At 37.0% G+C, this 22,480-nt stretch overlaps 1 protein-coding gene across 4 annotated transcripts; it reads right to left on the bottom strand.

The window, feature by feature from the left end:
• Window positions 1–932: 932 nt before the first annotated feature.
• Window positions 933–21,486, bottom strand: ZNF410 (zinc finger protein 410). 4 transcript variants are annotated; one of them, XM_087951863.1, is made up of 12 exons: window positions 21,398–21,486; window positions 19,421–19,611; window positions 17,692–17,827; window positions 16,256–16,474; window positions 15,882–16,073; window positions 15,412–15,571; window positions 14,574–14,755; window positions 13,607–13,696; window positions 13,100–13,225; window positions 8,597–8,731; window positions 5,966–6,098; window positions 933–1,576 (listed from the first exon to the last, which is right to left on the bottom strand). In XM_087951863.1, exons 2-11 carry the CDS (start codon window positions 19,451–19,453, stop codon window positions 5,974–5,976), a joined length of 1,398 nt encoding a protein of 465 aa, XP_087807989.1. In that variant the 5' UTR covers window positions 19,454–19,611; window positions 21,398–21,486; the 3' UTR covers window positions 933–1,576; window positions 5,966–5,973. The 4 variants fall into 4 exon arrangements, with proteins under 4 accessions (XP_087807989.1, XP_087807990.1, XP_026520242.1 ...); XM_087951864.1 differs by having other exon boundaries at window positions 21,103–21,417; XM_026664457.2 differs by having other exon boundaries at window positions 20,747–21,415.
• Window positions 21,487–22,480: the final 994 nt, after the last annotated feature.

Genomic DNA, 22,480 nt, shown 5'->3' with positions numbered 1-22,480 from the left:
TCACAAAATGCTCATTTCCTACAAGCCAACTGATGTCTAACAACCTAAATAACAATGATTCCTAACAGTAATCTTTATCATGCATAGACAACTGGGAAAAATGAGCCTTCCAGAAAATATTACCTTATTTCTTCTAGGAAGAAAAGTAGAAAAACATTAGGAACTCTAGGAAGAAGTAGAAAAACTTTCTCAATTTTTTTTAGAATTACAATGAGTTCACCTGCTTTCAACCAAAAGACCTAGATGCAATCTAAAATTTGCAGTTAATTTAACATGAAGACAAAAATTGCTTAATGCACTGTAGAGTCAAAGGCTTTAGTATCAAGACAGAAGACCTCAATGTAAAATCTTTTTCAAAGTAGTCTTACGCACTTGAGCTTTAGCCAAGAACACTGGACTAAACAATCGTACCGCATCCCACTTTTTCCCCTCTCAAGTATATTATTGAGGCACATAAAGTCTTGAATAAGAATTTAGGGACCACTGCATGCTTCTCTTAAATGCTGTTTCTTTTTGAGTCAGTGTATTCATTTCAAATTAATTTTAATGTTCCACTAGTGTCCGGACTAGTTTAACAGCAAAGTAACATAATTCAAGTTCCATTCTTTATTTGCTTACACCATGTATATTCTTGCTAAACTCTTACTACCCTACCCTAATGGCTATACCATGGGAGATATTAGGGAGTAGCTATCCTAAACTATTTTCTCTTCCCAGGAGTCAGCTCTGAACTGGGCTGATTCTTGCCTCACCACCCACTCATTCTTCTTTGAATGTGTGCCTTTCTTCCTGGAAACTGCTGTTATAGTTCGTCACAGTTAGTGTTTTATACTGCATATAACTTGTGTTTTTAAAGCTGTTACTCATTCTGAACTTCTGTGTAATATAAAGTGTATTTCAAAAGCCATCAAATAAATACACATGCAACCATGTCGCGAATGGAAATATGTAGTTTATTTACAACAGAATGTCACTGAATAATTTCTACCTTTGATTTTTTTTAAAAAAAAAATCTATTAAGCCTAATAGTTAGAAATTAAAATATCACAGCAAGAAGCAAGTGTGACCAATACTCTGAATAGTATGAGATCTTCAGTTTGGACCAAAAGCAATGTTAGTGAACATATCCGCACAAAGCATGGGAAGGCAAAAATTTCCGATGAAAGAGTACCACCAACTGCCCCTATAAATAAGCAAAACCAGAACTGCCACACTCTGGTGCAGAATTTATTACTACTTAAAATATATTTCTCCAAGAACAAGCCAATATAATGTTGAGCTTATGGTCACTTCAAAAAAAGAGAAAAAAAATCTGGCTTCAAACCAGGTACAAGAACATTATCTCCTGGCTTTTGGACACCAGGTTAAATATTAACTCCATAATTAATAGCTGCTGTTCCATCCTCTCTTAGAAAACAAAGTTTTTTTCACTGACTGAAGCAAAACCATAGTCCAGGCCTCTGCTCCAACATGTCGTAAGAAGTAGACTGGAGATACTGCAGATTCCAGGAATTTCATCAGAAAGCCTGTTCATCTAGTATATATTCAGTGTCACAGATTCGCTGTTCTTCTATAACTATAAAATAAATGCATTCATTTTACTTCTTAGTACTTGTAGCACAGACTTCTAAAGAATGAAGTAGTTCATTCTTTAGTTCAGTTCAAATAATACTGAATCATTTTATCTCAGTTTTAAAATTATACAATTTCACCAATATAGAAAATATGAAACAATAGGATTAGTCAATCCATGCAACATTTCTTGTTACCCAAGATCAGGATTTTCCAAAGTAGTCAATATTGACCCCCAAGAATTGATGGGGCTACCCACTGTTGCTGTTACTAATTATTTGTAATATTATTAGTTATTCATAGTACTATGAAAGTAGTACTTATTATTTTCATATAATGAACGTTTGGGATTGATGAACAATCTGAAATTTCATGAAGAGGTTGATAACCTGAAGAATTTGGGACCCCTGCCCAAAACGAATGTTTGTAAGTTGAGATCATCAGATGCCACGTTCTTCTCAGCGCTTTGCACTTCTCCCTGCAGCAGACTTTACTATGCATTTATCTTCTAAATAAACACTGAAAACCAGTCTTCAGCCAAATTCTCTATCCAAATTTAGAAACTGAGCAAAAATGACTTTATCTAACATATTAAGTTGTATTAACAATTTTCTGAACAATCTGAGGGGAAAAAAATCAGACTTTTTAAAATATATATATTCTTTTGCCTTCATTTAAGTAAGTTTATAATGCTGACTCAAAACCACTTTGGGTGGTGCATATTTTAAACCTAAAGCCATCCGAGCATAACCCACCTGAAATTAGAGGCCCATTCAACGTTGAAAGGAAAAGAATAGTTGCTAATGCATCTTGTAAATACTAGTTATTATATAGATCAGATTACCAAATTAATTGTCCATCTTTAATGTAATGGTGAAAAGGAACGTTGTAATCCTCCAATAAAATTTAAAGTAAATATCTTAAGATAAATATAAGAATTGTTATTAAACTGAACCTATCAAATTCTTCAGTGAAATTATATCATATTTAGCAATGATGCATTGAACTTACCATGACGATCCTTCTACAGTGAGGACAGAGCATTCTAAAGTGGTATCTCTTCCCACTCTTTCAGAAATGGGGCTAGAAAATTCCAATGTCAGTTCTTGGGGGGAGGGGGTGGAATAAAAAAGATCCCTTCCCCAGTTCAGAATACCAAGCCAGAAAGGGATTCCACAAAATACTTGACAAATTAATACAGGAAAGTTATATAAGACTCCATATAGAATGCAAATGTTGACTACCTTTTTTCTTAGTGAACTGAACACTATGCCTTATGATAAGGACATTCTCGTAAGTCTGGTGTGGATTTCCCCACAGTAAAATCAGCATATTCTAAAGTGGAATACTGTATATCAAAGCTGTCACTGGGGATATGATCATGTCAGTCTTTGCTAAGAATTATTTCCTTTAGTACCTTCCTGAAGACTGCTTTACTGAGGTATAAGAGTTACAGGTAGTCCTCGACTTATGACAGTTCAGCCCAAAATTTGTTGCTATGTGAGACATTTGCAAAGTAAATATTGCCCCATTTTATGACCTTTCTTGCAACAGTTGTTAAGTGAATTACTGCTGTTGTTAAATTAGTAACATGATTTTTAAGTGAATCTGGCTTCCCCATTGGCTTTGCTTGTCAGAAGGACCAAAAGGGATCACATGACCTCAGGACACTGCAACCATCATAAATATGAGTCAGCTGCCAAATGTCTGAATTTTGTTTGTGACCATGGTGATGCTGCAACAGTCATAAGTGTGGAAAACGCTCACGAGTCACTTGTTTCAGTGCCATTGTAACTTTGAACAGTCACTAAATGAATTCTAAGTTGAGGACTACCTATATAAAAGATAAAGAAAATACTGCAACTCTATAGATGTCTTCCAGGTAGCCTTTACTATCAAGGGCAGTCAAGGTAGTTGCAGTTCTAATGAAATGAGAGTCAATGTGTCTTATTTATTCATATATATGTGTGTGTGTGTGCGCGCACGTCTGTGCGCACCCACCAGATGAAGAGTATCATTGTTTATTAAGCCCAATTCCTTGAGTCTACAACATGGTATGGTTGTCCCTTTCTCCCTGATCAGTCAATGGTGACTGGCTTTGCAGGTCATTTAGACAGAGGTTCACAGGGCATTTTTTTCTTAAGATACTATATCATGGATTTAAAAGATAATTTTTAATTTGGTGATTCATTTGTTTGCGGTCCAGGATAATGTGCCATCGTTTTTCATTGGAATAATGAAAAATATGGTACAAGAATGGATGAATGTAGGACTTGTTCAATGCATGGTTGGAACTAGTTTCTGGATTTCAGTGCCAGCTAATGTTTGGTTGTTGAAAAATTGGGTAAAATAATTACATGGAGGCTGATAAATTTGATTATCAGACAGGATTGTGTTTTTATCCTTAATCTCAATGAACAACATTATCTAGGGAGTTTCTGAATAGCTTGTTATACTTGAACGGGTCATATATAACAGATTTGGAGACAAAAAGTCATTTTGTGTACCCATATTGGCAACCAGGTTTCTGGCTAAGAATTGACCACTGTCCAAATTCACATCAGCCATGAAAGCAATTGCCTTGGCTAATTTGTTCAGATCCTGTTTGAGCTACCTATGCTCTATAAGTATGAACTCAAATGGCAGTTTTATCCAGCCGATGACAAATGACAAAAACAAAAAATGAGGAAGGCCTTGCGGCTAAACTGTTGCCTCATGTTTTCTGTGCTACACTTTCCTGTCCTCTTGCTGTTTGAAGGGGTCCTTATCTTTAGCGTATCAGTTCTGCTATGGAGCTGCATGAGGGAAAGTACAGAGTTTGGTGGCCAAAGAGAATTTTATTTTTCCTGCATCCTCTCCACTTCCCACGGATTTTGTTGAATACTTCAGGGAAGGGAAGTCTGGGGAAGGCCACTAGCCACAGTGTATGATATTAAAAGGGGTGTAGTAACCAATGGTAAAAAACTCAACGATGATTGCATGTGTGTGCACGCACACATACATGCACAAGTCCAAGGCAGAAATATAATTCAAGGAAGTGTCTCAAGCTTGGCCCTCCCTAGTTACCTTATAAATAAATGGAGGAGGGAGCATGAGCATTCAGACTCACAAGATTCTGTTACTATAGCCTTATAATAAAAGTAATATTAGTATTCATAACTTGTTTTCAAATCTGGTCTAGCTTGAAGAGGTTCCTGACACATAGAACTTGGCCACCAGTAGATCCACCAGAGGATCAACGGGAATGGACTGCTTTGGATTTTTAGGTCTAGGGTCCTGAAGAATTAACTGAGTAGTAGATTTTTGCAATAGACTCAGGGACCGGCTACTGTCCTCTTCCTTATATCCAGGGACAGATCTGCTTCTCTTTTCTCACTAGGTCTGAAAGGAAACATTCAGGTCAGAAATGGCATTATGGAGGACTTCCAATTAATGACTCGCCTTTTCTGCCTACAAAAGTAGCCTGGTACTTGTCCCTGAAGTAGGCAGGAGATAGCTCCACCAAAGGAGTGGAGATGCTCTTTCTTTCCTCCAGTGTGCATCTCCGGCCGTGGGGTGAGGAAACTCTCCAGAATGGAGCTTCTTGCCATTTCTGTTCTTCCTAGATGTGAAATCTTGGGTATGTCAGTCTGCGCCACAGAAGCCATGGATTTCCCAGGATTCTCTGAGGATCAAAAATCATTGGGTCTTTGAAAAGGGACACTGCTTGGCAAAGTTAGTTTTAATTATGTGTTCCCATTTGGGAAGACCTGTTATATACTCCAGTGCCTATTCTTCAGCTTCCCAAAGGATGTGCCAGCTATTAAAAGTGGGTTGTCCATGGCCACCAATTCAGGAGCAGGGATATTGCCCTTCTCAGAGAATCATGATGGGAAGGCAGATATATGTCACTCAGATGTATACTTAGAAATTAAGTCCCACTCAGAAAAATCCTAGGAAATGTATTTATATATTTATTTGATTTCTATAGCCATCCATATCTGCAGACGACTCTAGGAGATTCACAATTCATTCCTATTGCTTAGCTCAGCACTCCTGAAGCAAACTGAAAAGGAAAACAAATAGTAAACAAAGGAAATAATAGAAATCACTGGCTGAGGTCATCTTTGCCACAAGGACAACAGATGAAAAATGTAGGCATGAATGCTTTTTGAAGCAAGAAAAGCTGGAACTGGAAAAGAGAATTCTCTTGTCCCACAGGAACTGAAATTAGGTTTTTTTCCCCCCTAACTTTATCTTCTGAGCAAAGTGAGAAGGATATGTGCACTTTACAATGGCCTGGTTCCCCAGTAGAAAAACATGCAAATTTCTTACCTTCAATCACAGGAGGAGCAAATGTTTTCTGAAATTAAAGAGACTAGCACTACGTTTTTCAAAACAAAAACCTTCAGACCTAAGAATTTATTGTAGTAAGGATGATACACCGTAAGAGTGCCTTGATGTTGACATGGGCATCAGGTGATGAGATGGCAAAACCACATCAGATACGTCATGGAGAGAATTTACTGCTGCTTCAGTTAAAACCTCTATAAATCAAGCAGAAAAATAAACGATACTTTAAAAAATTCTCAATCTACAGGTACAGCGTGTACCATGTAAATGCAGTAAAAGAAATTTAGAAAAAAAATTGTACGAGAGTTCCATTAAAAAAGGAATACTAACATACCATCATTATACAATGATAATTTATTATACGGGCAATTTTTGCAAGATTTCAATGATCTCTTATGCAACATCATATACAATACATAACAATAGTCATATGCCTGAAATTTTTTTTTGGGGGGGGACCAGTGGTAAGGTGTTCTGAATTTGGGGTAGACACTGGCTATTTTTCTGTCATGGACAGACTCCTAGGTGGATTTGGAATTCTTTGACATCACCACCCACCACAAGGAGGAGGGACTTATTGTACTGATCATCTCCAGGCAACTAATGGAGTCAAATGGATTTCAGAAAGAACTATGCTCTGAAGGGTTAGGGTTCTCCTGGGACTTGGAATCTTATCATACCGCAGCAGCCTTTCTTCCCCTGTGGATCCCAGAACTCTCCTGCTTTGTGGATCAGCTTAATGAGATGAAGCAGGAGAAGAGATACTTCTAGCAGACAACAAGGAGCCAATCTAACTAAACATGGATTAGATCCATTGTTTCAGCCAACCTTATGGTGGTAAGGGTAGCAACATATAAAATACTTCTTGACCCTTATTACATCTGCAGATAGGTCTCCAGCAGCCTTGTTTTGAGTGATTCAGACTCTTCTAAGAGGGTTTAACTAAGAGGTTCAACACAAGGTTGTTGTGAGGAATATGCCAGATAAAACTGCGCTCTGTTGGACTCCAGGTGGAAGCAGGGCCAGTGGGGCTGAGTCTTGCATGGTTATCTGGGAAAAATAGGATCCTGTTAAGCCCTGAGGAAGTGGACAAGGTTCTGACAGCTGTCAGTTCAGCTACTTCTGAGTTAGACTTACGCCCTTCCTGGTTAATTAAGGCAGCATGGAAGAGGATGTGTGATTGGATTTGGGCAACAGTTAATTCCTCCTTCACACTAGCTCTTGAGGTGGTGGTGCCCCTCTCCTCAAGGGGCCATTGCTTTAACCCAGCTAGTCTGGAAAATTTTCATCCAGTGTCCAATTTTTCCTTGTTAGGGAAGGCTATAGAGAAGGTGATCATACTGCAGCTTCAGAAGGCTCAAGAAGAAACAGATTTTCTGGACCCTTTTTAGTAGGAATAAAAGTCAGGGTATGATACTGAGAAAGCCACTGATCATACCCCTGGTTGTTTCTCTCTATCCTGTCTGATCCAGCAGGATGGGAATGCTTGGCTGTAAAATCTCAGCTGGCGAGGCTCAAAACACTTGATTTTTTTGCTGTAACGCCTGCCATCTGAAACATTGTCCTTCTGGAGATCAGGTTTATCCCAACTCTGCTGGTCTTCAATAAGGTCCTCTCTGCTCAGGCCCTGGGAGCCTGTCTGCTGATATGAAATGACTACTGTTCTTCTCAGCTACTCTGCATTTTAATCTTTCATATGTGTCTGCTTTTATTTTTAATCACTGTTCACCGCCTAGAATCGTTGAATAATAACTAAACATCCCTCCTACCACATGTCTTTTATCTCAACATTTTTGCCTGAAATCATGTAAGATCTCTTGCAAGAACACCAAAGTGTCCCAGGATTTCAGCCACATGAAATAATGACTGGATATAAGGATTCCACTGATGCATTTGGCATCAGTGTTAGAACTGTTATGTTGCCACTGCATAACATACAGCAATAAATAAATAAACAAACAAACAAACAGACCCTAATCCAATAGTGCTTTTCATTATTGTAGTGGACAAAATTTCATATTAAAAAATACATTAAAACATGTTTTGGTAAAGGACAAATCCTTTTTTCAACATTCTTCATATAGCTTATCTTAGGCTAAAGAAAGCTAACATTTTATGTACAATTATGCTTTCTGACAATTAGATTACAATTTAATAATAAATTTAATAATTAAGCAGCAGCAACTTGTGCTTGGAACTATCAAGTATTTCCAGTTTATGTCCCAACTCACAAGGTCACATTAAACAATCTATAAAGTGCATTAATATCAACCAGACCAGGCAAAAAATGAATTGCCGAAGAATTCACAAGCTCATACTTCAGTCCTATGGATTGTAAGATACTACAGAATATGAAATGATCATCCCAAATAAAGCACCCAGCCTTAAGATGAGACGTCTGCTTTCAAGGTACAGACTACATTTATCATGCTTCTTTTCTTGTCAGATTCTCAAAAGGACATGGAATAAATTTGGCAGCTCAAAATTATTCCACTATCACTACACAATTATCAAGGAAGTTTTAAAATCCACCCCTTCTTGCATTATGGTTAATCTTTCTGTGCTATATTTGCCTGTATTCCATGTAACTCCATTAAATTATGTTATACATTAAAAACACAAGACTATCTATTTTCATCTTTGATTTCATTTTATACACAGCTTCCTTTAGATTAGACAAACATTTTCTCACCTTCTTTTACACCAATCATTGATTCTGGATCTGGCAAATGCAAAGATTCAACAAGGCTAGACGGAGAGTTCATTGACACCAGGCTCTTACTGTCCAATTCAGATTCTTCCAACAAACTACTGCCCATGAGTGATTCTGGGTTTAAAAAAAAAAGCCATCACCTGATTAATTTACTGTGGTCTGCAATATTATTTAAGAGCCCAGAAAAGAGGATTATACCGTATTATTGCTCACGAGATTTTCTCTGTGAAGGATAGAGGATGAGGGGGTAGTAGCAACAGGTAAATGTTGATGTGTGCATAATTCAAACAGTTCAGTTTTATAAGGAGACTATAAGATTAGTGTTTTTCAAAGATGTGTAAAACAGAAACTTTGTTTTCACAAATTAAATTTCAAAGCCATAAAATTTCAATACTTGATATTCAATACATTTTACTTTCATTAAAAAAATCTATCCATTTTTGCAATCCATAACTACTCTGATGTCATTTGTTTGAATGTTGTTTAAGCCATTAAAAAGACATGCCATGGAAGGATAATGCCATGTACTCAAATACAAGAACATCTATGTTTCAGCAGAAAAATAACTTTTATCAACATACTCAGTTCAGTACATGTTCAATGAAATATTGTGCCAAAATGATCCATTCTTCTGCAAACATGACTGATTAAGGTAATCATGCCAGAAGGAAACAGGACTGGACATACATTCTAAACCAATGACACTGCATCTGGAATAGAATGCTGAGAGGGTATAGGTAGTCTTCATTTAACCAGCTTTTGAATTACCAACAGCCTCAGAAGGCTGCTTTAGGGCCTGCAAAGTACTTCTGACTGTTTTGAAAAATTGCATACACCCCCATCGTCAGCTGATTGCGATGTGTTTCACTTGTGACCAGTTGCCATGCACCCTGCAATCATATGATTGCCATTTGCAATCTTCTCTGCCAGCTTCACCAGAAAAGTCAATGGAGAAGCAAGGAGACAAGGATTTTAGCAAGGATCCCTACCTCTCTGTGCCCGTACACAGATTTTAGCGCACATTAAAAGCTCCCTGCCCCTCGGAATTTCCGGTTTGTCGGCTTTGCGGCGGTAGGGATTCGCGAAGCTGCGCTATCCCTGCCGCGCTAGCCGCTTTTGGGGCTCCGATCCGAAGGCTGAGGAGCAAGGCTGCCCTGCAGGGGCAGCTGAAGGCAGGGGATCCGGAAAAGGGTTTGGGGTGTTGCAGACCCCTCCCTGGCCGGCAGAACCCCTTTACCAAGACGGCATAGCGGCGGTCCGTAATGGCCGCCACAAAGAAGCCGGCAGCTGGGCAAGTATGCGCAGGAGGAAGAGGAGAAAGTTTTTAAAAAGTGAAAGTCTTCTTGGCTGACCCAGGACTCTAAGATATATTTAATTTAATTCCTGAAAATGATGGCTTTTTGGATGATTCTTTCCACAAGAGGAAATAAGCGGCAATTCTGAGGTGCTGAAAGGAAAGTTTACTCTCCTCCCGACGGAATTAACAAACGGATATTGAGAAACCTGTTTTTTTTCAGGTTAAACTAGCTTTATGGGACAAGTCGGAAGGGAGAGGACAAAAATATATTTATCTGGTTGGATTTTGTTGGAGGAGATGCCTTAAGGATTTGGAGACAGAAATAAAATTTTAATAAGGCTTCAAAACACAGATTTGGATTTTCTTTTTCCTTTGTCTGATACTACCCCTGGAAGAGAAAGAGGAAATTTTGGCTTGGCTTGGATTGATTGAGGATTGTGGACTTTGGGATTGTCTTATTTTTCTTTTGGAATATTTTGGTTGGAGTGAGAAGAAAGAGGGAAAAAGAAAAGAAATGATTTATAATGGCTTTCTCCTTTGAGGAACTGAGGGATGAATATGAGCAAACAAAAGCAGCCTGTAAAGATGGTATGGAAAAAGCTTTTCTATTTTTAGAAATGGCGCTGGTTAACTATCAACAGACAATGCGACAGATGGAACAACAACAAGAAGAAGACGAAGACACCATCTTTAATGAATCCCAAAATTTATCTAAGAAAGAAGGAAGGAAGAAAGCGAGGAAAATGGAGGACTTAAGATCTAAAAAAACATTTAAGAAAGAGAAAAATATGATGCAAAATAAATACAATGATAACAAACAAGAGAAAAAGGGAATACAACAGAGAAGGGATGCCAGCAAGACAGAGGTTAGAAGAAGGGGGGTAGGAAGATCTGGTGGGGAAGAAAGAAAGGGGAAAGGCGGAGAAAAGCCACAAAGTTTTAAAATTGGATGGGAAAAGAGGAATCTTTTAGGGATAAAGGGTGAAGTATAAATTTTCTTAAAAAGATTTTGCAAGGTACATAAGACGGTATTGTAATATTTGTATTAGAAATAGAAAATTAGAATGGCTTAAGAGTTAATAAAAAATTAAAATGTTGAAATGTTTAATAATGATTGATTTTTAAAACGTAATAAAATATTGAAGGGAAAGGCAATGAGAATGCTATAAGATTTATTATTTAGATTTATTATTCAACTACGTATTTAGGAGGATACTATGTATTTAAACATTTTCGATTTATTACTCTGTTTTTATTGTTATTACAAGTAAAAATTAATAGATAGAATGTACCAAGCAGAATCAGATTGGGTATTAGGTGTTATTTTAAATGTTAATCTAATATTTAGGAAAGGATAGAAAGGCATCATACTCTGATTAGAGATTTCAGGAGAAATTCTTTTTTTTTTCATTATAAGGAATGAGATAGTGGGATAATAAAGGATGGGCAAAAGATACAAATATAATGATTTAAATTAAGATGGATTGAATAAGATAGAATTATGAAGAGTGAAATGTGTGGAGAAGTATATATAGAAGATACAAGATGAGCATGAATATAATTAAAGCCCATATAAAGAGAGGTACTGGGGCCAAGTTACTTTACTAAAAGATTTTTATATGTTTGTTTGTGTCTGTTTATGTTTTTGAGAAGTATTGGTGAAACCTTCTAGAAACACAGAAAGAGAATGACGATAATCAAGTCAGAAAGAAATAGAGGACAAGAGATGTTTTTATGCTTATTTAGAAATGGTTTAAAATAGAACTGTATTGTATAAGATAAGGTTTATCTGACTTGTAAAATTTATAATGGAAAAAGGTTCAAATATGTAATGGTTGATGATTTGTTTGTTTTTGAAATTAATAAAACTTGTTTAAAAAAAAAAAAAGCTCCCTGCCTCTCCTTAACTGTGCACAGTTTCAGTGTGCTAAAATCCTGGCCTCTCTGTGCTTTATCTGCCTCTCCCTAACTGTACCTCCACAGGCATAGTGAAGCAAGGACACAAGAATTTATCTCCATGCATTTGCTTAATGACCCAACTGTAGACTTTTAGGATCGTGTTAAGCAAGGCAGTCACGATATGTTGATTTGCTCAATGACTGAAGTGCCAGTCCCAATTATGGTGATTAAGTGAGAACTACCAGTATGAGAAATGAGGCCCAGCAACCAAGAACCAAGTTGCTTTTGATAGAAGGTACACAAGTGGAAAAAGGACACGTATGCAAACATAACATTTCCTAAGAAGAAACAACATGCTATAGTATCTTTTCCAAGAAGATAAGTAAATAATGTAATGATATCCAGATTTAGATTAACTAAAATTGTGGATCAATGTATTATTCTGCTTAGTAATATAAAAGATTTGGGGAGGTACTGCAGTGTGGGCCTAGGCTTCTGCCAGGCCTCCCACACCTCAAGGCAGCCTGCATTCCAAATGATCTACCACAAAGGATCATTTAAAGGAAGTGATCATGTGGACACCTAGTTTACCAACTGCCATGAATTACAACCATAATTCTGGGCTCTGTCATAAGTTGAGGGCTACCTGCAACTGTAACTGATAGAACCTCTCTGTTTACCTTATTCAGGTGACAGTATTAATCCACTAGAAATATCTCAAAATACTTCAGGCTAGGGTTAAGTACTAAAGGGGTAATTACACTACAACTTCCTGCCCAGCCCAGCCCTAATTTATTTACTGTAGGAAATGACCAGGCTGAGTCAGAAGGTGAGGTCAAACATATCATCAGTCTGGAGTCCCTACACCCCTGGAAAGACCTAAGTCCAGCCTCCTACTTGAAGTCCCTTCACGCTTATTTGGCATCAATTTGCTTTAACTGTTAATAGATCAGATTCTTGTGTATAGTTTGCATGGAATAAAATGCTTTTGAACTCTATCCTACCACTTTAATTAATTAATTATACCATTTATAGAGCTACTTGTCTCACAACAATGACTCTGGATAGCATAAAAAATTAAAACCCACTATAAGTATATAAATCTGTAATACCCTAGTTAAAGCAGTAAGCACCAAGACATAAAGCCACAAAACTCACCTAACTTCCTAGCCAAATGCTCAAGGGGGTTAGCTGTCATCAATCCATTGATCCTGGTATTTCTATGGATTCAATCTCTTACCAATATTTGAGGAACTCATGTTAGGTTTTTCTATTTCAGTCCTTACCTGTTTGCTCATGCTGCCTATTGCTAATTGTTTCAACCCTCGAATGATGTTTCTTCATGTGTACATTTCTACTACCACTCTGGGAAAATGTCTTCCCACAAATTTGACATTGATGTGGCTTTAGTCCTGAAACAAGGCAGAAAAAACATGTAAAACAGAAAGTTAAATATTTATTATGGGTCAAATAGATTGATATCGGTAAAATTCAGTCAATATAAAGTATTAACTCTAAAAATGCTGTCAAGTTCAAAGCATTGTTTTGCAAGAAAATGTTCATAATTTGAAGTTGTGAATCTGTATGATCTGTGATCTTTAATCTACCAAACGTGGGTCTGGACTAGAGACTTTACATGCTTGAAGATTGAGTGAGATATAATATGAATAGGCTAGAAATTGTTTTTTTTTAAAAAGGAGAGACCCTGGAATAGGACCTCAAAATTGTATAGCTATCTCCAATAAATACTCTCTGCTCTGTGAATTTCATCTGAAGAAATAAAATGTCTTTACCTGAATGGACAACTAGGTGTTTCCGAAGGCTGGAATATTCAGCAAAGGAACGACCACAGCCCTGGGCCTCACATAAAAAAGGCTTCTCCCCTGTGTTATATCAAATTATAATTAGGTTATTTGCTTCATTTTTTAAAAGACCATGTAAATGGAAAACAGCAATTTACTTTGTATGGATTTTGTTACTATAGTATTTGTACCATCTGTGATATTTTTTATTACCAAGATCTCTACAATATACACAATGTTCAATTTTTAATTCTTGGTATATTCTTTAATGGAATCCCATATTCATGTAATCAATTCAGAATGCCTACACAAAATTTTTTTGGTATGCACAGTAAGATATGTTATGACCACATTACTCTTATCTTCAAAATAGTGTAATGTACTGCATGTCTCTCAATAAAGAATTCCTAGGTTGTTTTTAAAATGTCTCATTTTCACAGTAATTCCTCTTCTGATCAATTCACTCTCCCACTCACATATTACAGCTTATCACTGCAAACATTCTTATCTTTTCTGATCTACATTATTTCTCACACAAATAACCAGTAATGGGTCCTCTCTCTCGCAGTGAGATATTTTGTTTTATATCATAGGTTGCTTACAACCAGAAATAAGTTTTTGAATCTTGCCAGCGAATCTTCTACATTTGCCCACAAAATGCTTCTGTCTTTCTTCTAAGTTTAAAACCACCTTCTCCAGCAAAGTTTCCTCCACTATGGTCTATTTCATCTAAAGATATCCGTTACAAAGCCCATTGTTGCCAGGATCATCTTGCAATTTGATTATTAGCTTTTTTCTGTGAATCTATTTTTAAATCCGCTTAAACATTCTATGGGACTGAAAAGAAGAGCCATGTTTACTGATGAGAATATATATCTAAACTTTTATAGCACCTCATGAAAGATGGTCATATTCATGAAGGAAAAATATTTTTCCAAAATAGATTGAAAAAACATACCAGTGTGAATTCGCAGATGATTCTTCAGATTCCCAGCTGTTGTGAATTGCTTTCCACAGCCTTGTTCAGAGCAAATAAATGGTTTCTCACCATTATGTGTTCTCATGTGCACCTTCAATCTTTGTAAGACATAAAAACTTTTTCCACAATCTTTTGCTGGACATGTGTAGGAGCGATCATTCCTAGGAAACAGTATTACTCTCACTAATTAATGTTAAAAAAAAACCAACCAAAATCACAAAGACATTTTTTATTTAAAATATGTCACAATTTTATCAAAAAGTTTAAGTTAAAAACAGTCAAATTTAATGGAAAGTAAAGAAGAAATTGTGACAGAAGGAAAGAATATTTAATTTATTATATTAGAACTCCCAATACTTTTTGAGGGAATATCTCAAGAGATTAAAAACAATTAAGTAATGTATTCACAATATATGAAATAAGTCATAACTTCCTGTTGACAATGTTATTTCAATTGCTTTTCTAGTCCTTTGAGAAAGGGGACCAGAATCCCTTGAAATGTATTCACTTTTGCTATGTTAAAAGACATTTTCTGTTACCAATTGCTTGTCTTTCCACTTGTTTGGCTGATGTGTTTCCTTTTGGGCATATATATAATAAAAGCAATGCTAGTCTTATTCAGGCCAATGAATTATAAATCAAAGCAGCTGCCGGTTCTTTCAAACCTAAGCTAATATTTAAACAAATGCTCTGGATGAGCTTACAAAATAGAGATTAGCTCTCTTACTTTGACCAACTCTCCCCAAATTTAAAATGATTTTTTAAATTTTGTGTGTGTGTAACCCTGACAAACTTCAGGCTTAGCAAATCTGTATACCTGTGGGTTTTTAGATGATATTTGAAGTGAGTTGGCCATACAAATGTTCGATCACAGCCTTCAACAGTGCACTGCAATTTTTTTTCTACCCGCGGTAGGTGAGGAATGGGGCTGGATTCCTTCGGCTGTGATTCTCCTGAACAAACATGAACATTTTCTCCTGGAAAGAAAAATCCTACAATTAGACAACAATACCTACAAATAAAAAACATTGAGTGATGCAAGCCTGTAAAATTAGATATATTTCGTAACACCAAGTAACACCAAGTCACTACTACTATTATATTTCTAGTTAATAACATTCTATTTTTTAAAGAATTGTAACATTTGCTATAAAAGTTATTTTCAAAAGGAGTGCTACAAATAAATATTAATAAAAAAAATAAACATGACTGATCATTCTACGGAAAGTATCTTGAACTGCTTTAATTTGTATCTTTGCAAAGAGAGTAATAAAAATAACAATTTACCATTATTGCTTGCTTTGGCATTCTTAGCGAGCTGTGCTCGGGTGGCAGCTATCAAGCTATCATGAGCCAGTTCTTGTACTCGTAAAAACCATGGGGTACTGCTGTCTGTGCTATTATTCGCAAAGAAATTGTTCCCAGAATCGACTGCTCCATCCTGGACAAATACCAGATGATCTGAAGAAGACCCTAAGCCTAGAGAAGAAGTTATCTTAAGTAATGAACAAGATAAGCCAAACTACTTGTTAGCATTTAGACTTATATACTACTCCACAGTGCTTTATGTGAAAAAACTTCACCATACTTTTCAAAGCAGTGAATCTCAAATATCACATCTTGTTTCTTAATAGTAGCTGATCTACCTACATGGAAATTACCTGTCCGTGTTAAATTGAGGAGAATAAAGGAAGTGTTATCACCAGGCTGAAGATCTTGCAACAAGGTAGAAGTATCAGGACTTGGAAGAAGGTCAGGTGGTTTCTGTACGGTTTGTGCCCTTGTCTCCTCACCATCAGGGCCAACATTTACTTGGAGACTTCGCAGAACCGCCGAAGAAGAAGCATGCTTGGAAGAGTGAATGTGGTTTGGTGAATCATCTGAAAGTTTAAAAAGCATCTAACTTAGAGCCATCAGTACATTTATTATAAAATCAATGTTAAAGCCAGTGTCCTTTGGATACACACACTATTAATTACGTTAAAATATGCCAGAATTATCTCTTATGACATATGCATCTTATTTATCAAATTTCTACATTTCAACAGGCTCTCAGAGGCTTAGATACGATCAAGCAAAAATACTGAGATACAAGTCATTAAAAACCATAAAACATACAATACCAATATGAAAACATATCATGAACCAAATACCGTCCAGAAGAATTTGGTCCCCACCATTTATGAAACATGGCCAACAGAGAGATCTAATTTCATGCAGGAGAATATTATAGGGGCCACTACTAGCAGCAGCAAGAAATGTTTTGAGCATCGGCCTCCCTTTCTACTTCTCCTAACAGAATTATAACACTTGAGCCAGATCCTGAAAAGCAATGCACTCCTGGCATCAAGCCATAAAGGTCTTCAAAGGTTAATATTAGCATTTTAAATTGTACTAAGAGTTACAGCCACCAACACAGGGCTTGGAATACAGCTGTCTCTGGGTAATACTGATAACACTGTTCTAACTGAAGCTTCCTATGATTCTTAAAGTCAGTGCCATTGCAGTAATCTAGACATAAGGTAATAAAGGCGTGAGTTACAGTCACAAGCTCCTCTTATCCAAGGAAAGCCAGGACTGATGCATTATTCAAAGCTGGACTACAGTACCCCCCCGCTTTCAAAAAATGCTCCATCTGCTGCTATAGCAATTGCCACATGTCCATGAGGATCCCAAAGTCATGGGCCAGTCATCAATTATCACTGGAGTCAGAAGAAAACCCCAAGGTGCAAACATCTCCATTTTGCTAGACTTCAATTTCAACTTGTTCTCTCTCACACAGACACTCACAGCCTCCAGATGCTGAGGCAGGATTTCAGTGGCATCCTCAGCAGAACCTGGACTTGTGATGAGAAGTAAAATATAATTGGCATACTGGACCTCAAGCCACCAGAGGATCTCTCCAACAGCTTCTTGTAGATCTTACCATTCAATTTCCACGTGTAAAGCATATTATCAAAATGTGTTGCACCAAACATTCTAGTCACAACAGATTTCTTCAAAACGACTGTATCCTCCAAAGGTATGATATTATACACAGTATTAATTTTACAAAAACATAATATAATTTTAGAATTTGTCAGATTTCAGCTTTTACCTGGCAATATCAACCTGTTGCATTGTGGGGATTCTGTAATGGGAAGAAGAGATAGACAGGTAATATTTTTAGGTTCTGATTCCACAAGCCCCTGTCCTAGTGGGATAGATGTGTTCTGAACAAACTGAACCAGCAACTGAAAAAACAATACAAAACAAAGATGTTAAGGCAGAAGTAAATAAGGCAATAACATGTTTTTATATAATACTACCTCTCTTGTTCATCAATGTTAATTGCAAAAAATAGTGAAACAGGAATCCTTTATCAAGTATACCTGCATAAAATTACTTCATAAAGACAACAAAATATAACATTTAATCATTCAAAGATGAACCAATATAAAAATACATAAATTCTACACATGGCAGTATTAACTATTAAAATTCTGAAATTTTACTGTTCTATTAAACAATGCATGTTATCTCATATCTAACAGCAATAGATATTGCAAGTCTTGTTCCCTAGCTGTATTTACTACCAATATTACTTTTTGATTGTGTAAGAACCACTCCTGAATTTTAATGAACAGCTGCAGTAGACAATGCAATCTACATGACTTACCCAATAATTTTTGTGGGATTGTAGTCATAATGCAGTCCAAATTACATGTGATGTGCTTAAGTAGTATATCATTAAAAAAACAAATATCAGCTATGGAGAGCCCACTAAACATTAGCAAGAAGGAAGGTTTTTTTCTACTTGCAGTGCAGATCATAGAAATATAGAAGCAACTATATACTGAATCAAATTCAGTACTGCTAACAGTTACTAGCAATAGCTCCTCAAGAGTACACACAGATATACTTGCAACACAACAGAAAGAAAATATCAGCATCTTAATTAGTTTGATCTCAATCACAACAATAGAAACCTTCCCTTAATCTGATATTTGGCATGGAAGGGATGATGCTACAGACATTCATACCAACTAGCAATTTTGTAGAAGGGAGTATTAGAGCATAGGAGGAATTTTGCTGCAAAGACAATATGTTAAACTATATATTTAATATATGTAATTGGACAAAACATAAAAAGTTGAACCAAGACATTTACTAGTGTTTTGGAAGAAAGCCTACAGAACACAATTCAAGTACCTGCCTTTCTATTAACTTCCTATTTTTTATTTCTTATAAAAACATTTTATTTCTTTATAACATCCCTTAGCAGTAATTGTAAAAACTAATAACTCAATTCTCAGTACTTGTCCAAATATTATCCTCGTACATATTAAGGAAGAATTCATAATACAAGAGTTTTAACACCTTGCCTTCAGCACTGAACATTTTAACATAACATATATGTTTTACAGAACACAATGTGTATGTTTTACAGTATGTATTTTCAAGCTCCTTTCTACAAGACCCAGCACATACTGTTAATAGTTTCTGAAACTTTTAATGCAACCATTTTGCCAAAATGCCAGTTCATTAGTCAAGTTCTATAGACAAAAAATAACCCATGGAAAGAAAAGTACTGTGCATCTGGCACGAAGAGCAACTTTCTAATAAAGGTCTGATGTATAATTCTACATAAATTTATTTAGGGTTTTTCCCCATTATATTCTTTGGAGATTATTCCTAAGTAAATGTACTATACTGACTTCTTATATCAACATACTTTCAAATGACACTTTATAGATCTACAGTAGTTGGTTGAATAATGTTGGAGTATAATACTGTACAAACATGTAAAGTATATCAATGACCAGGAATGCAAATCTGGTGCTAACCTCTGGTTTAGACTCTAACTCATCTGATAACATCGATTCAAGTTTCCAACTCCAAAAGTAGATCTAGGTAAGGCATATGTTTAGGAGGTCAACACGAACAGTTTACACTGTATTTATACATATATTCCAGCCTCACAGGCTAGTAAGGGTCATCTTAACAGAGAAGATAACAGAATGTGATTCAATATAATCTGAAAAAAGAAGAAACATTAACTAATTATGCAACAGTTATATAGTACTCCATTATAGTATAATAAATTATAAAGCATAAACATGTACATTTTGCATAACCACACTGGTTTTCTTATTATAAATCTGTATCTATTTCTACACTGCACACTTTTAAGTAGAATCAAGATAAAGACCCAGATAAAGTAAAGTTCCTCTCCCACAGATAAATATTTTCTGTACAATGGCTCACTGTAGGATTTTGAGTACATTTACTCCTACCTACTTTACAAAATAGTCATCTTTAAGGGGTTAGAGTTTTTTTCTGGAAACTAAAACCTGGAAACCAAATATTAAAAAACAGCTTTTAAGATACTAAAGTTCATTCTCCCTTGTTTCCAATTTATAGTTGGAAACTATAGTCTTATCAGTATGAAATCACAGTTTTCTATATTTAAAACTATGCTAAAACCATTCAAGGACTACCAACTATCTTCAGTTAAGTTCTCTGCATGTCACTACTAATAAAGAATATTGCTAGGCTTAAGATGGCCTCAGTAAAATGCCACTTTTGATTGAAGTGCCATGGTAATGATTCCACTTTATCTACTGTTTCCCTCTCCCTTTCATTATATTACAATTCATTACACTACCATACACATCTACAGATCTAACATTAAAACCTGGATCACAAAATAAAATTGTAACCGTATAACTGGATGAGAGAACAAAGGACTGAGTTTGATTACTAATTGTAGCAAATATCACCCACAATTTTCATAAAGCAGAGAATTACTGAAAGAATCCTGGGCAGATTTAATGGGTACAGGATAATATACTTTTATTAAATACTAGAACTCTAAAAGATCTAAAAGCAATCAGATGCAAATCCCCCACAACTTGGCATTAAATAATTTTGAGATTTCAGGTGCCAGAACTATTCACAATCCTTCCAATCCTGATTGTACAAGGTTTATTCATTTTGGCAACCTAGTTGGGAAGAGGTGGTTCGGAAAGGATGGGTACCGTTTTGCTATTTTAAATCCGAAGTATGACATTTTTGATGATCCACTACAAACTGCACATTCAGTTCTTCTTTCTGCCTGTGTCCTCCTTGCTCCTTAACCACAAAGGGAACGAAGTTTGTTTTAAGCTTACTTATCTGTGGCCTTTGTATGAATGGCCTCATCTTTCATAGGTCTCCCAACCACTGACAGATCATAAACGCTTTGGGAAATTAGTCTGACCTTTTCTTTATACAAAGCAAGACAACTCCAGGCCAAAGTTATATAGGTCGTCGCTATCCTCGGGGATTTCAAAGCAGGTTACGCCCTAGACCTTTTTTGACTGAACAGTTGTAGGCGATTCCTACAAAGGCGCACTTCAGGAACTGCCAAACAGGTCCCGCCACTCAATCCCCAGCAAAACGCTGGCGGCATTGTCAGTTACTAGGCCAGCTTGAGAACTCGGCGGCAGCCGGTCCACAAAAGGGGCCAAATCCACCCCGTACGTACGGTCAAGATAAACTCGGTGGGCGCTGGGAGGCGAGAGAGAGTGACCTTCCTCGCGTCTGGCCTCTTACGGCAAGGCCAAGGCCGGCGAGGCCTCTACCACAACACGGAGGCCAGCGAAGGAAGAGCGGCTTCTCCCAAGGCTGGATTCCCCGGAAGAAAAGGGAGAGGAACGGGGCCGCTGCCGTGAGAGCGTTCCCCCTGCGGCTGTTTTCTCTCGTCCTTTCTCTCCGTGCCGGGAAAGACGCGAGGGAGGGAGCTTAAACTCTCGCCTTTTCCCGGGACAATCGTTTCTTACCGGCATCTCAGGACCGTCCGGATGTGACGTGTGCAGTTACCGGAAATTCCAGCGTCCGCTCTAGGACAAACCATAGAGTGGGGGGGAAAATCTTCGAGCACAAAGGTCTTCAAACTTGGCAAGTTTAAGACTTGTGGGCTAACTCCCAGAATTCCTGAGCTAACATGACTGGAGGAGGAATTCTGGGAGTTGAAGTCCACAAATCTTAAAGCTGACAAGGTTGAAGACCGCTGGTCTAACACCTCTGATGCGCAGACTGAACTAAACGACTCATGGTTGAAAAATTATTAGATCAATTTCTGTGCATTGCCTACTCCCGGGTCTTATTGAAGTGCCTTAGCTGGCGCGGGAGATGGAATGGAAAAAGCAGAGATCAACTTTAGAGACAAGGTAGTAACACCCAGGATCCCGCGTAGATTCTGCTGCAGCTCTCCAGAAATGAAAAACAAAGGAGTCGTGCCCTGCATGATGTGTGCCCATTGCCAGTGATGTATTAACCATTAAGCAGACAAGCACATGCTTAAGGCACCAGGCCCAAAGGGGCACCACAAAGTTGAGAATATGGTTTCGTTTGTACAGTATGTGCAAAGGAGGGGGCACCAAGATTTGTCAGTGCTTAGGGCACCAGTGAGCCTTAATCCGCCACTGCCCATTGCATTACGTTTGACTCTCCGCAAAATCAGTTTAGAACCGGAAGTATTAATTAAATCTGCGCTTTATTTTTAAAAAAAAGATGGATTTAGATGGCTGAGTTGATGGCAGAGATTTCTTCATGCCAAGTTTTGCCTGATTTTTCTGACACATTGATCAGAAGTCATATTTGCGGGGTGCAGTTATTGATGTTTTGAATCTACATACTTAGTATATAATGCTATGAGGAAATTTGGGGATAATTCCTTTCTACGGATCTTATTTGTAACTGGCCTCCGGACTAGACATATCAGCGGAGCATAGTTATCTCCTACAGCACTGGGCCTTATATTTGTTGCCTTTCTTTTCTTCCGTCTATATTTTCTACTGAACAAGCACATAGATCAAAATGTGAGAATAACATTTTACTGCATCTTATAAAGAGGGGTCTGA

This window comes from Notechis scutatus, chromosome 1 (genome assembly GCF_049901735.1).
Source record: "Notechis scutatus isolate UNSWTSFEM ecotype Mainland chromosome 1, rNotScu1.2, whole genome shotgun sequence".
Classification (NCBI taxonomy): Eukaryota; Metazoa; Chordata; class Lepidosauria; order Squamata; family Elapidae; genus Notechis; species Notechis scutatus.
The sequence above is the reverse complement of the archived record's forward strand: the minus strand, read 5'-3'. Positions and strand labels throughout refer to the sequence as shown.

Coding starts and splice junctions, on each gene's coding strand:
- ZNF410 (XM_087951863.1), bottom strand. CDS start 19,453: ATGTTATCAGATGAGTTAGAGTCTAAACCAGAG. Junction 15,572..15,881: donor TGCCAAAGCAAGCAATAATG/GTAAATTGTTAT, acceptor TTTTCTTTCCAG/GAGAAAATGTTCATGTTTGT. Junction 14,756..15,411: donor TATCATCTAAAAACCCACAG/GTATACAGATTT, acceptor ACTGTTTCCTAG/GAATGATCGCTCCTACACAT.